At 30.3% G+C, this 14,419-nt stretch overlaps 1 protein-coding gene across 3 annotated transcripts in view; it reads right to left on the bottom strand.

Annotated features, from left to right (window-relative positions):
• LOC129953177 (uncharacterized) overlaps nucleotides 1-11,760 on the bottom strand; it is a 61,072-nt gene extending 49,312 nt beyond the window's left edge. For 2 of the 3 annotated variants that reach the window (XM_056066045.1, XM_056066043.1), the window contains exon 1: nucleotides 3,570-5,136. In XM_056066045.1, the coding sequence (XP_055922020.1) occupies nucleotides 3,570-4,448 (879 nt within the window). In that variant the 5' untranslated portion in view covers nucleotides 4,449-5,136. Of the gene's footprint in view, nucleotides 1-3,569; nucleotides 5,499-11,465 lie in introns of those variants that run through there. The other variant, XM_056066044.1, reaches the window with a different exon arrangement.
• Nucleotides 11,761-14,419: the final 2,659 nt, after the last annotated feature.

Genomic DNA, 14,419 nt, shown 5'->3' with positions numbered 1-14,419 from the left:
TTGATGGTTGGTAAGTTGCACGGCCAAAAGCGGTATAGTGAGAGGTATCAGGCACAATTAGTATTAAGGACTTACAATGTTGAGAAAGGAGAAATATGCATCCTTTTAAATGACCCAGTTTTATCTCAGTTTCTCCTTAGTGCGAAAGCCTTTTTAAGGTTTAGTATCTAGGTCCTAGCGATCTTAATAATGATCAAGTAAGAAGTAGTAATAATAGTGAACGGCTAGGTCAACATGATCGAACTTTAATTTATTCTATAGCAAATTTACTGCTGAAGTATACCTGTATATCTGTATATAAATGGGATGGCTCAGTTCTTACTTTACAAAATTGTCTTTAGAAATACAGTTTGCCTTTTGCTTTCTTCATAAGGGTATCAGGTAGTTCAAAAATATAAAATGTATTTTTATTTATAAAGGTACATAATGGAGTTACCACCTTCTTTGCATTTATGTGTTGAGGGCCAATGAGCGGCCCGACTTCAACCAAAAGTGTTTTTTTTTTCGCAGGATATTAAAGTGCGAATATAGGTAGGTACTTATTTTCATTGGGAATGGATGGACACAACGCCACAACGTATCTTTAATTAGATACCATGTTATTAGGTACTGATAAATAGGTAGTATGTAAATGTGATAACAAATCATTACCTGTACAGAACTACTCTCTTTCAACAATCTTAGTATGAGAACGATGATGGCAATTAAAAAGCTCGAAAAATTGATTGGACAAATAAATGGAAGTGGAGTATCATGTGGGAGAAAAAATTAATGGACACATGAAAGTAGAAGTCGTATGTTAAGAAGTGTTAAGGTATGTACACATCCTGAAGAAAGGTCTGTCCTATGGAAGTATCTTTTAAAGGGCTAATGTCTTGGAAATAATAGAAGAAAGAAATAATTCTAAAGATTCTATTTAAAAACAGAAATTAATATTTTGTACAGTTGTATTTAGTTTTTAATTTTGAACTCGTATAGTTACCTACCAATTTGTAATTTCTTGAGTTGTTTTATCTTTAACATAGGTAAATCTCCATGGGCCCTGTTTTTGTTGTACCTACCTAGGTGCTTACATTACTTTGTGAGGCAGATAATTTTATCAACACACTACATCTAGGTAGGCAAAAAGTCTTCTTATGCCCCGCAAAAAGTTTGTACTTTCTGTTAAGAAATAGAGCGCACTCAAAGCAAAGGGTATTCAGAAAGTAAATACAATAGACAAACATAAAGAAGGCCATAACTGTCCCTCTGCTCCACCCATAAAAAAGAACAATATACAGAAAAATACCAAAAAAATTATATTTTTCCTAAATCCCTCCTCTTTACGTTTTTTTTTTGTTTTGTTTTAGGAAGGTACGTATAACTTTTCAGTTTTTTCTCTCGTCCTTTTCTACGATACATTTTTTAAACGTGCATTTTTATTGTATAGCAAAAAAAGAAAACTGAAGGCTAAAGGGACTTGCATAAAACAACCACCACTAAAGTTGATATGGTTTTTTTGTCTATATTTTTTGAAGAGTACATAAGTGGACGATAGTGAAAAAAGAACTATTTCCTTATGTAGTGTCATTTGTGGTGGTGAGTTTTTTTACATTTGTTGTACCGTACTCTACCGACCTATGTAGCTAGGACTACACAGAAGAATAATGGTCACATATACATATACATATGTACATAGGTGCTTTTGACTCTTTTTTATTTTGTTACTCCTTTTAATCGTTTGAGATGCAGTACAATTAATGGTGGTTTATATGCATACATAGGTACCAACATAAATAATTTGAATCATTACCTTCAAATCTCTGCTACACTTTTTTTTTTAATTTATTGATATTAGATATTTTTGATGTTTTTTTTCGCATCTAATGAAGCTATTAATTTTATTTATTCATTTCACTATTGCTAGTTATAGCTATAATCCTCAAGATAACTTCCGAAAATTAAACTATGATTCGGGTTAAAGTATATTTAGTTGTAATTCAGTTATTTCTCCAAAATAAATGTTACCTTCATATGAGTCCCCTCATATTTACAAATAGAATTTAATTGAAGACAATTATTAACCGATTACCTATGTAGGCATGAAGTACATTATAGTATGTATGGTATGCCAATACCATGTAAATAAATATTTTGCAATTATTTTATTTAATTTTTGTTAGTTATATTTATTTAATTTTTTTTTTGCCATTTTCCTATAATCCTTAAGCGAACTTCTGAAACTACCACTCTGATTTTTAATTCTAATTTAATTATTTCTCATCCAAAATAAGTGTTGCTTCGATATACATAGGTACATGACCCACCCTATCTTTTGTAGATGAATTCAATTAAAATAATTTCTAACATATTACCTACATAATATGAAGGTCAGGTATGGGGTATGTACTATATACCAAATAAAAGTAACTAAACTGCAATGATAACTCGAATAAATGGGTTCATATCTTAATATAGTAACTTCTGAAAGTGCCTTCTATAAACTATCTCCAAAAAGTGTAAGGGCTTTAAAAATTGGATTATCTACTTTTAAAAGTAATTGAAATGTATGGAGTCACGAAGAAGTTCCCTAAACGCTATTATAACTCACTCACACTTTCTTTATTTTTTTGAAGAACGCGCCTACCCCTTACTTACGAACTAATAAAGCTATAAAGCTATTCGATAAAGTTGGGCATAATGTGAATGTGACTAGACATTTGAGGATTTTTCACGTAGAAAGTATAATCAAGTAGGTTCTCTCTTGTTTCTCTCATCTCCTTGCTTTCGCACAGGCTCTTGGCTTTCCTAGTTTTAAGTGGTACATTCGCATCCGTATAGGTAGGTACAGCGTTATTGCATTTATTGCTGCTCAAACTAAAAAAAGGTTTAAAACATCAAAAAACGAGAGATTTCAAGTAAAATCCATATAACTTTTCGATACACTACAAATGCTGGACTTGCTAGCCAATGCGGATAACTTCGTGGGTTTTTTGAAAAAGAATCAAGGTGCTTTTATAAGTTAGGCATATGTACAATACATATGTACAATCTACATACCTAATTATCTTACAAATTATACACAATTGGTTTTCTCGTTTTCTATTGAGGATGTCACTTTATAAACGTGGAGCGTCAGGATAAATTAATGACGTGTTGCTGAATGTTGATATACTTAAGGGCATAGACGCTTGTGACGAAAAGAAAAAAGAAAGGCCGTTATAGTGGTGTATACGTAGATATTTATATGATTAAGGAAGAAACACCGTGACATTGAAAATAAAATTTGATTTAACCGGTACGTAGATACATTTGCATGCTTTGACAACGGGGTGTGATGTGGGGCTTTTGTATTAAGAGGGAAAGTGTGTCTGTGTCGTCATTGAGAATGTGTTTTTTTATTTTGTGTTTCATAACAATTTTGTTTACGTCGTACTTCGTCTTTGTTTGGGTTTCTGGGAATGGGGATAAAATGCAGTTTTGTTCTTGAGTCTCAACCGCATTCTCACACATATTATTACACACTCAGGCACACATAATATAAAAGTAAGAAAGTAACTTACAAAAAGTATATATTTTTAATGACTTACCTGAATCTCACTGACTAACTTTTCACTGTTGAACTTTATATCGGGAGTTGAGCTACCCCCAGATGGGGTTAAAGCCTGAGGAGGATGCGATAATGATGCTGATGCCACCGTCGCCGCCGCCGCCTGTTGCTGTGACAAATTCAATTGAGGGCTGTGTTGCTGTTGCTGATGAGATTGAGCGTGCGTGGATTGTTGTGGCATAAGATTTTGCTGCTGCTGAAGTTGTTGTATTTGTTGCAAATGATTTGGGGTCATGTGGTGACCTATGGGGATCGGTGCCGTGAGATTGCTGCTCCCGGAAATTCCTGTGTCGGTCCCGTTCGGCAGCTCTTGGCTTGCCTCAGCTTGCTGTTGCTGCATATGATGGTGGATTTGCTGTTGTAGCTGATGATGCAGATGTGCAGAGGCTGGAGTCGGACTGTTGGCCGATTGATGATTGTTTTGGTCGGAGCTAGGTGCGTTTTGAGGAGAACTTCTTGGATTGGCACAATTAGTATCAACGGATCTTGAAATCGCAGAAGTTGCATTTTCAGAGGCAGTTACAGCTTCGGTGCCACTGTTTACCTCGATGCTGTCGTTATTCGAGGGCAGGTTATTAGAAGGAGCTTCTGCATTACTGCTGGTGATGCTTGCAGTATTTCCCCCTATCTCATTGAACAATGACATGGACTGATGGTTTTGTTGATGATGTTGATGTTGCTGTTGATGTTGGTGTTGATGCTGATGTTGATGCTGATGTTGAACTTGCGGATGGTGATGATGATGATTTAATGACGTGAGCCCTATAGGTGGCCCACGCGGCTGTTGCCAAAAGTCCGTTTCCATTTTGAAGAGCGCACGGTTACTGGTCTGATGCTGAAGTTGTATTTCTGTAGTCATTTGAGTATCGCCAACTCCAACCGCTGATGAGCAGCCAACGGGAAGGTTGTTGAGATTATGTTGCTGTGAATGTTGAGATGGTTTTGCCAAATGCTCACGCTCCACGTCCAGGCGATGTTGCGGCTGTTCTAAATTTTGCTCTGGTTGTGCCTGATGGTTATGATGATGTTGCAGATGTGAGAGGAACGGTGTTGACCTTAAATCAAGTGCAGCTTCAGTAACTATTTTGAACTGATTCAACAGCCACTGATCCACTTTTGAGTGACTTCCAAGAATATGTCCCGCGGCAGGTAATTGCTGTATCTGAGTTGTTGCAACAGGCGGTATGGATGAGGTTTGTAATGATTTTCCTCCAGTTAGCTCGTATTTATATTCTTTGTATTCCGGTTGATTATTATTATTGCCTGAACTATCAAAATGTTGTTCTGAATGATGTTGATGTTGCTGATAGTGTTGCTGTTGTTGGAATTGCGTTTTGTTGTTGTATTGCAATGTATCGCGGTGTGCTTCCAAAACATCGGCCGATGATAATTCGGTATTTTGTTGTTGATATGGGTGTTGAATATGAAGATGATTGTTTTGGGATTGCTGATGCGTTAAATGATGATCAGAATTGCGGTCCCCGGAATATGCAGCAACGTTACCTCCGGCAAATGGCAGGTATGAATGGTAATCGTCCAGTTTTATAGTTTATAACTTTTCTTTAGAAAATATTTACATAGGTATATATTTTCAAACAAGTTTTTTAACTAAAAAAGACTCGCTTACTTGATCCATAATTTATAAATTTATAAAACTGCAAGTTTCTAGTCCTTTTCAAAATGATGTATTGGCTATAAGCAAGGTTAGGTATGCCTGATTTCGTTTATGTTGGTACCAAATATATTTGATTTTTTTTTTGTTTCTAACTAAAGGTCTGTTTGTTTGGACGAGCCATTTAGTTTATGTGGTTTCAATTATTTATATTTTATTTTTAAAACACTGCATTTTCTTTGCTACTTTTTTTTTTTAAAGGATCATAGTAGTGTTGTTTTGAATGCCGGTTTTCGCCTGTAAAAATTAAATCAGATTGTTAGCTATTGCATTTGTAATATTTTTTTCAGTTTAAGTTTCCTAAAACTATTTGCTGGATGAGAATTTGTATTCTATTGTTTGAATAAGCAACTTTGTGCATTAACATCGATTATATTTTTTGTACTCACTTATTTTCAAAAAAAATTAATGGTTATTTTATAAGTTAAGGTTAAATATTTTATTCTCATAAGGAAAGTTTTAAATATTATGAATTTGAAATGAGATATCTACGTCATAGCATCTTAATGTAAGTTTTTCATAAGCCTAATAAAAAATCAGTAGGTATATTTTAAATTTTGTAGATTTAGCAGAAATATGATATGAACAAATTATAAAAATAAGCTCCAAAAATGCAAGCAGCCAGATTATTGTGCTTATTAAAACTACCAAGCTGTTTTCTTTTTGTTAAGATAAAAAGTTAATACTTTTGGTAAGATATAAGTCAATTATGGGATTAATAATCTCTTTTAGATTTTATGTAGGTATAAAAATACCGAAAGATAATAATATTAATGGTATTAATAACGTCGTCAATAAATTAAGATATCGAATGTTCTTAAGTGTATACCTTGAGACTTTTTACATAGCATCTGGTCTTAGCCATCATTAGTAAGTAAAGATACTAATCAGTAATCTCCTATATTCAATTTATAACCAAACATCAAAATCAACCATCAAAATTCAAAATTGAAAATCGATTGATCCTAAAGAAAACTAATTATCTGTTAGATCATATGGACATTTATTAAAACATTTAAATTTGAAAAACAGTTGTATGGGAGTGAAAGTCTAAACCCAATTAATTAGCCTCGTTTACGCACTTGCTTTATGCATCTGCAGACAGTGCTCGACTATTAATAGTAAAATGTACTACTATGCTTGAATTAAAACCAATCGATGTTAATTTTAAGGCAACTCCGTTAAAGTGTATGTACCATGTCTCCGGCGTGCCTTCATACAAAGGACCTACTGCTAAGTTTTTTCCTGAGTCACCAGGCAGGCGTCAGTATATTTTTTTGAATTTAAAGTACTAAACTAACTAGAACACTTTTTTCGTTTCATCACATGCGGGGCCAACAATGTAAATAGTTTTCTGAATTAAAATTAAAAATTTAATTTATTAATTGCACTTGAGCAGATGTTACAGAGATTTTCTAATAATTAAAAATGTCAAAGTGCCGAATGGGCGTTAAGGACTTAGTGTCGAATAAAACATAAAAAATGAAATTTAACTTTCATTTTTAAATTTTAGATGATATTATTAGGAATTATACTTTTAATGCACTATCAACTTGCGATTTTACAATTTTGTTTTCAATTTAAAAGTATAAGTATAGAAGGAGGTTTTAATGGTGATTTTAAAGATCGACAAGATTTTAACTAAGCCAATACTAAAAAAAATATGCTTATGATTCAAGTTAAAATCCTCATGACCATTTTGTTTCAGGAATGTTTATGAATTAATTATAATTAAATTAATTACTAAGCATCTCGATATAGGGTCACAACTACAATGAAAAATACGAGACAAATTGGATGGTTCAATTAATACAAATATTTTATTTTTTTGAAAATATTTGACAAGTTTGGCAAGTCAATATTTTAAAACTCTCAAAATATTATGGGTCAAATAAATTAAAATTATTGTTGAAAAAAGTAAACATTTGATTCTTAAAATGGCTGTAGTAGTTACACAATATTATATACGGAATGCCTCAACTCTTTAAATTATCGGTAAGAAAACTTTAATTTAATCCGATTACCTTTGCGTTGTATTAGGATAGGTTATTGAATTTACCTATACAACTATGATTTTACGTCCGTTAAAACAATTTGAATAAAATAAAGGACAATATTAAATAAAGACAAAAATAATATATTTTAATGTTGTCACATGGTCTATGATTTCAATAAATGTATCCAATTAGGTGACAATATTTAATAAGTTATAATAATATATTATGAAAATTAAAATAATAAAAATTGGGTCATTGTACTATTAACTTTTAACTATAAATATCATATTTGCGTAAAAAGCTGATGTTATTATGATTTTTCGGTGAACTATAATCGAAGTATCCGACCTCAGGCGCTGAACAAACATTACCGAAACTTAAAAAAATCGAGTAATTCCCTCGCATTTTTATCAATTGCTCATCTTAATCCTGAAGAAAATAACTTTTTAAATGTAGACCTATAGTGCACTTGCAAATATTTGTTGGGAGAGATATTTTTTTAAAATTATTTCAATCAAAGATTGGAAAATAAAGTCAACACCCTCACATTATACCATACAATTTTTTTTTGAGCTAGAAATATACTGTTGAGTGATCTTTTTTTGGGTCATAGGCCTAGACCTTGATAAAGCATCAGTTCCTATCGATCACTGAAATCAAGCATCAGTGAGAGTAGTTATCATGAGTTCTACCTCCTCTGTCATTATGTCTTATATTTATGTTGTATCACCTGAGTCTTTGCAACTAAGGCCCAGTGATTCTATGAAGCGTAATTTAATGTACGCTAAGTTTTTTTTCGGGCACTACATTAAAAAAAAACGAAGAAAACAACATATTTTTAGATAATTTACTTCTATTTCAGTTTTTTCTTTTTCAATGCTTTTATCAATTCTTAATCAAAGTAAGAAACAAAAGTTAAAAATATGATTGTGTGTTAATTTCTGATAGAATTTAAAACAATGAAATCTACTAAATTACTTTAAGTTTAAGCAGCCTTATCACGCGGGTCAAATTTTTGCGATTTTCTAAATTTTAAGACATGCTGTGTACAGCGCTTAAGTTCTGAAACTTACAAAATAATGGAAAGTTCTCCGAAAATCATAACTGACAAAGTGTTCTTCTACCCAAATAACAAAATTTCTGCATTACTTAAACTCTTACAATTTGTATTTATGTAACTAATACAATATAATTAACTATATAAGTTAAGTTGTTTACTTTTTTAAACCAAAATACCTATGAAGCTAAGTTTTATTTTTAAATAACTTAACTTTTGGGTCTAAGTAAATATTGATTGTTTTTATAAAGGTGTCTAGTAAAAATTAATTTTATCCTATATATGGCGCGGGAATTATTATATTGAAATTTTGTGGTAGATGTAGTTTAAATAAATTTAAAAAATAAAGAAAGTAGGTACCAGGCAGTCACATTATCCAGATTGCTTTTATTTCAGAGAGTTAAACACTTCAAAGTTAAACAGTTTTATAATTTATATTTTCAACAATTCACTACGTTTAAATAACGTTTCCGTTTTTTTAACTGTCACAAAATGATAACATCGAATATATTTCCCGCCAAAAATTAATATTTTCCCACCATCTGAATTCAATGCAAAATACCCACTGCGCTCTTGAAGTAGTCGACGATAGTGGCATTATTTTTGTCCCTTTGTGACATAAAGTAAAACAGTTTCAATGTCCGATACGTTATATGGTAACATTTTTCGAGAAGTTAAACTAAGAACCGTTTTCTTAGAAGTTTCAGTTCCTTCTTGAACAAGAGATCCCGAGAAACTAACTTCAAAACGCCGTCTTTCTTAAGTATAAATATTTTTTTTTGTATTTCTAATGGTGCGCCGCGTAGAAGTCACCCCCGTTATAAATTTTAGAAAATTTAAGGAAGGTTTCTTCTTGCGCTCCATCATTTATTGTCAACTCCCAAATTTAACGCGTAGCCGTTTTTATCATTGAGATCTTAAGGATTTCCACAAAATACCCTTAGAAAACTTTCAAGAAAAGGAACTCATTTCTTAAGCTCTTGCAAGAAAATTACTACAAGCGGCAAGAGGGTTGGGAAGCGTTATGGTTGGTATAGGTGCGCACGGCACGGAACAGCGGTAAGAAAATTCAAGTTTTCTTAGAAAATTTCACTCAAAGACATTTTTTCGTGAAAGAAAGGAAGAGAATTGCTTCAAGGACCGAAATATAAAAGAGTTACATCGACTTTTCCAACGAGAGAGTGTGTAAATTGATTTTCGTATATTCCAGTGAGTGTGGGGGTGAGACTTTTGAATTGAGTGAGTATTTTAATGAGGGTGGTTTTCTATTTTTCACTTGTTGAGAAATTGAATTGTAATCGCGGGGAAATATATCCCTAACAACTGGATGATTTAAGAGTTGAAAAGACGATATACAGCTTTATAAAGGGATATTTCTTAGTTTATAAGAATCATAAATTATTAAAGAGAAACAAATTCAAAACCTAAGAGAATAAACAGAAAATAAGGATAACCGCATTATAGTATATAGGTTTTTCTTTTCGTTAAAATTATACGTCCATATACAAATTCACATGATTACGTTTTGAATAAGTATTATTCGTGATCTGGTCAAGGTAGAAGAATGATGTTTTGATGGATGTTATGTTGTTTTGTGTTCTTTTCTTCAATGGCCATTTACTAATTGTATCTATGCATAATATGTAAGAACAAGAACAAGTTATAATGCTAGTGGACAAATTTTAGCTTATTTCATTATTTTCTTTATTGGTATCGATTGAAATTTTGAAAAAAAAAAATACCAACTCCAGGTGACACTAAAATCATCAAGGAATGCTATCAAAAACTTAAAACCTATTTTCTCAAGGCTAAATTGAGAATGCACTTTATACATTATATATGTACATGGACGACAAACATTTTATTCTTTTAAGAATTAATAACAAATTAATAACGAATTAATCACTAGGGTTAGCAAAATTGATCCTTTTTTAAATTCAGTATTAATCAGTACAATTATATATGGAATACCATGTAGAAATATCGACGTAGACCATAAGAAGGTAATTCAAGGATAAAAACCTGAATACACGCTAAAAAAAGCGGAGGTATCCACCCCTATCACAGAGTCCCTCATAACAATTCCGAAGGTTTTGTTACGCTACGATTCGATTGGAATTGCAGTTTATGAAATAAATTTGGTTAAAAGCTACCCCCTTACAACGAAGGATTGAGAGATGCGTTTAATGCATTCGAACTCGATGACAAAGTGTTTGTTTTAAATTTTTCAAAACCTATTATTAAATTAAATTTATTTGCATAATTATCTGATGATAATTATTAATAGTAATATTACTTATAAAAATAATAATATAAAACTGATAATAATAATAATAATCATAATAATTATAATAATAATAGTAATAATAATAATAATAATAATAATAATAATAATAATAATAATAATAATAATAATAATAATAATAATAATAATAATAATAATAATAATAATAATAATAATAATAATAATAATAATAATAATAATAATAATAATAATAATAATAATAATAATAATAATAATAATAATAATAATAATAATAATAATAATAATAATAATAATAATAATAATAATAATAATAATAATAATAATAATAATAATAATAATAATAATAATAATAATAATAATAATAATAATAATAATAATAATAATAATAATAATAATAATAATAATAATAATAATAATAATAATAATAATAATAATAATAATAATAATAATAATAATAATAATAATAATAATAATAATAATAATAATAATAATAATAATAATAATAATAATAATAATAATAATAATAATAATAATAATAATAATAATAATAATAATAATAATAATAATAATAATAATAATAATAATAATAATAATAATAATAATAATAATAATAATAATAATAATAATAATAATAATAATAATAATAATAATAATAATAATAATAATAATAATAATAATAATAATGATAATAATAACAATAAAAGCGAATATTAAAATCAAAACTTATTTTGTTTCTAATGGTTATGGCTCAAAATACACTGTCCATCAAAAAATTGCTCGTACGGCAATGTTAATGAAGTAACAATAGTTCCTGTTAAATGACAATTTCTTTAAAATACAACTTTTCAAATACTTTAAATTATGATGTGATGAAAAAAACTTACTTAAGAGGGCTGGAAAACATTCGATTGATTTTACTAAATTGCCAAATATTTTTCAATTCCTTATCAATTTTAATAAATTGACTTTTATAAAAATAGCCACACCTTTTTTAGTTTAATAAACATTTGAACATATAAACACTTATAACGAGACGTTAAAATTCACCAAAGATAAATCATAAAGTTCTAAAAGATATTACTTTCGAGAAATTGTCTTAAAAAAACATCACTTTAATAATTTTGAGTACGAAATGAAAAACGAGCAAGCCGAATAAAAACTTACAACTCATCTAATGGCATGGATAGTAACAATTTCGATTATTACACTAACAAGTTGATTTTTTTTGTCTTATTATTGACTTGGTTGTTCTACAATATTTCTTTTTCTGTTTGTATAGGTGTTATTTTTTGTTTGTACGAGTATGTGCACTAAATTTGCAACAGATATAATATTTGACTTGGAAATCCATATAAAGTATAGTTTTTTTTTTCGCTTGGCTTATTGTAATCTAGTTTATGTATTGAGGGTTTATCTGCATTGGGAGCTTTTATAAGATTTCTCAGGTTTATTAGCTGAAATTATCGCTATATGAATATATTTTCGAGAATTATTTGTAATTTAATTTGAGTAAAATTTGCAAATTAAGTCTATTTAAATTCCGACCAGTTCCACTTTGGAGATGCGATTGATTTTTAGAAATTGTTTTCTAAGCTACTGTTTCGCAGACCTAAAAATTCTGGTGTATATATTCTTTCTAAAACTACTCTCCTTTACCCTACTTAATCTTTGACGTGACTTAAAAGTTTAATACAAATATTTTCTTCCTTGAACTTATTTTCAATTTATCCTGAAGTATTTAATTTTGTCAACTTAACGTAACTGAAGTTGGAAAGCAATTAAATCCAAACTAAATTCATCAAAATCAAATGTGATAAAAATTAGTCAGAGCACTCACATAAAGTTTGGTTTTAATTCTAATCTATTATTTACGCTGATAAAGAAATCCAGGTTAGAACTCGGTTCTGATGATTTGTGATAAATGACACAATCAGCCAAATCGGTCTTTGTAAGGGTGATAGTCATTTTAATAGTCACGTTCTCATTGCAAATTTGTTATTTAAATTGTATTCGTTTTTGAATAACCTAATGGCAGCAGAAATTTTAGTTACGATCACTTTTGACTATCATCAATGTGGTAATTGCTTCTCGCACATTTTTTATAATCAAAATATGTACCTATATCATGTAAGTCATTTTAAAATGATGTTTTTTAAATGACGCATACCTACATTTTTTCCAGATAAACAGCAAAAGGCCTAAAAGTTACTTTGAAGTTTGTGTGTTATAAAACAGGTGTCAGGTCAATTTGGACATTGAATAATTGGTTACACATTTCATACAAACATTAGACTTGTTATTTCATATAAATTTTTTGATTTGTTTCAACTATATGTGAAATAACAAGTGTAAGTTATTGTTTGCCTTCATTACTGGCTCCTGAAGATGTTCATAGATATGAAAAAAACGTTCTGAAAAAAATATGTATTTGTTTTATTTGACCTAAAACCCATTTTATAACACAAATTCATTAACAAAAGGTCATCAGCATCAACAGTAACTTAGAAGTGCATGTTCTTACACTTGTAAGGTGTTTTTCTCAATTTTGTTCCTTATTAGTTTCTTTAACTGTTTATTTAAGAGTTTATAAACAGATAGTAGATATAGGGCCTTTATAGCCACAAAAGATAAGAGCAATAAAAGAATTAAAATCGTCATTTACTACAACTAATCAGAGTTATAAGATCCAGCTGCGTCATTTGAAAAAGTGTCGCAGTTTTTTTAGTTGTAGGTTTATACATAGTTTGTTTGTTTGCACAACCTATACTCACATTCGTGCTATAAAGATGAGTTGTTTTGTAGTTTGTCGACAATACGATATCAAAGGTAAATTAAACTTATAGTTTATTTTTGTAGGGAAATATTATAATGATAATAATCTGTTTCAATGGCATTAAAAAATACCCGATATGTTAATTTACTTTCCAATTTGTCGAATTGAATATACCAATAAGGAGAGTCAGACAAACTTTTGAAAGATTGAAAGCTTTTATATTTTGAATTAATAGATATGAATCGTAAATATTAATTCGAAAGCATCCAAAGCAAATTTACTTCATAAAGAAGATTTCTTGAATTTATAATTTTTTATTTAACAAATGTATGTCAGTTTTTTGTAATAGACAAAAAAAAAAACACTCTGAGAAAGAATTTCAATTTTTAGATTATTATATTTTGTTTGTTCTAAATTAAAGCTAACCCTCAATGTTCAGAACGTCAAACATCGGCGACTCATGACCGAATAGTAAAACGTTATCGACAAGTGATCATTGCTGTTTGACGTTTCGGACAGAGAGTTTTTCTTCTTTTTTGCCGGAAGAACCGGCAAGAACCAGAAGTCAACTAGAATTGATTGGCTGAAAGCGTGGATTTCAGACAAGTTTGCAAGATTGCAGTGCTCCTGGCACAACGGTGCCACCTTCTTAATATGAAACATGTATGTTGAATCCAATATGGCAAACATTCGTCGGGCTAGATCAACCCTTTCCATAGCCGAAAGCGAAATCATTGAACATACCGAGAAGCCCTCACATCCAAATGAAGAGGATGAAGTGGACACATAGTTAAGGTTACTTCGCAAACGAGTGGAGATAGCACGCTTAAGGGAATGCTCGTAGCAGGTAACTTAGACGCAGTTGATCAGCCTAATCTCGGGGCCGACACCACTTTCGTTACTCCTTCCAGAAAGTACGAATATGTTCGGATGCCCTGAGGCCTCCGAAATCCACCAGCTGTATTCCAGCGTTTTATAAATAATGTTTTATTTCCGTTTATCAAAGAAAGGTCAGTGGTTGTTTACTTAGACGACATTACAATAGCCACCGCGAATTTTATCAGC

The sequence above is a fragment of the Eupeodes corollae genome, chromosome X (genome assembly GCF_945859685.1).
Source record: "Eupeodes corollae chromosome X, idEupCoro1.1, whole genome shotgun sequence".
Lineage (NCBI taxonomy): Eukaryota > Metazoa > Arthropoda > Insecta > Diptera > Syrphidae > Eupeodes > Eupeodes corollae.
This window is presented reverse-complemented; position numbering and strand designations above follow the sequence as displayed.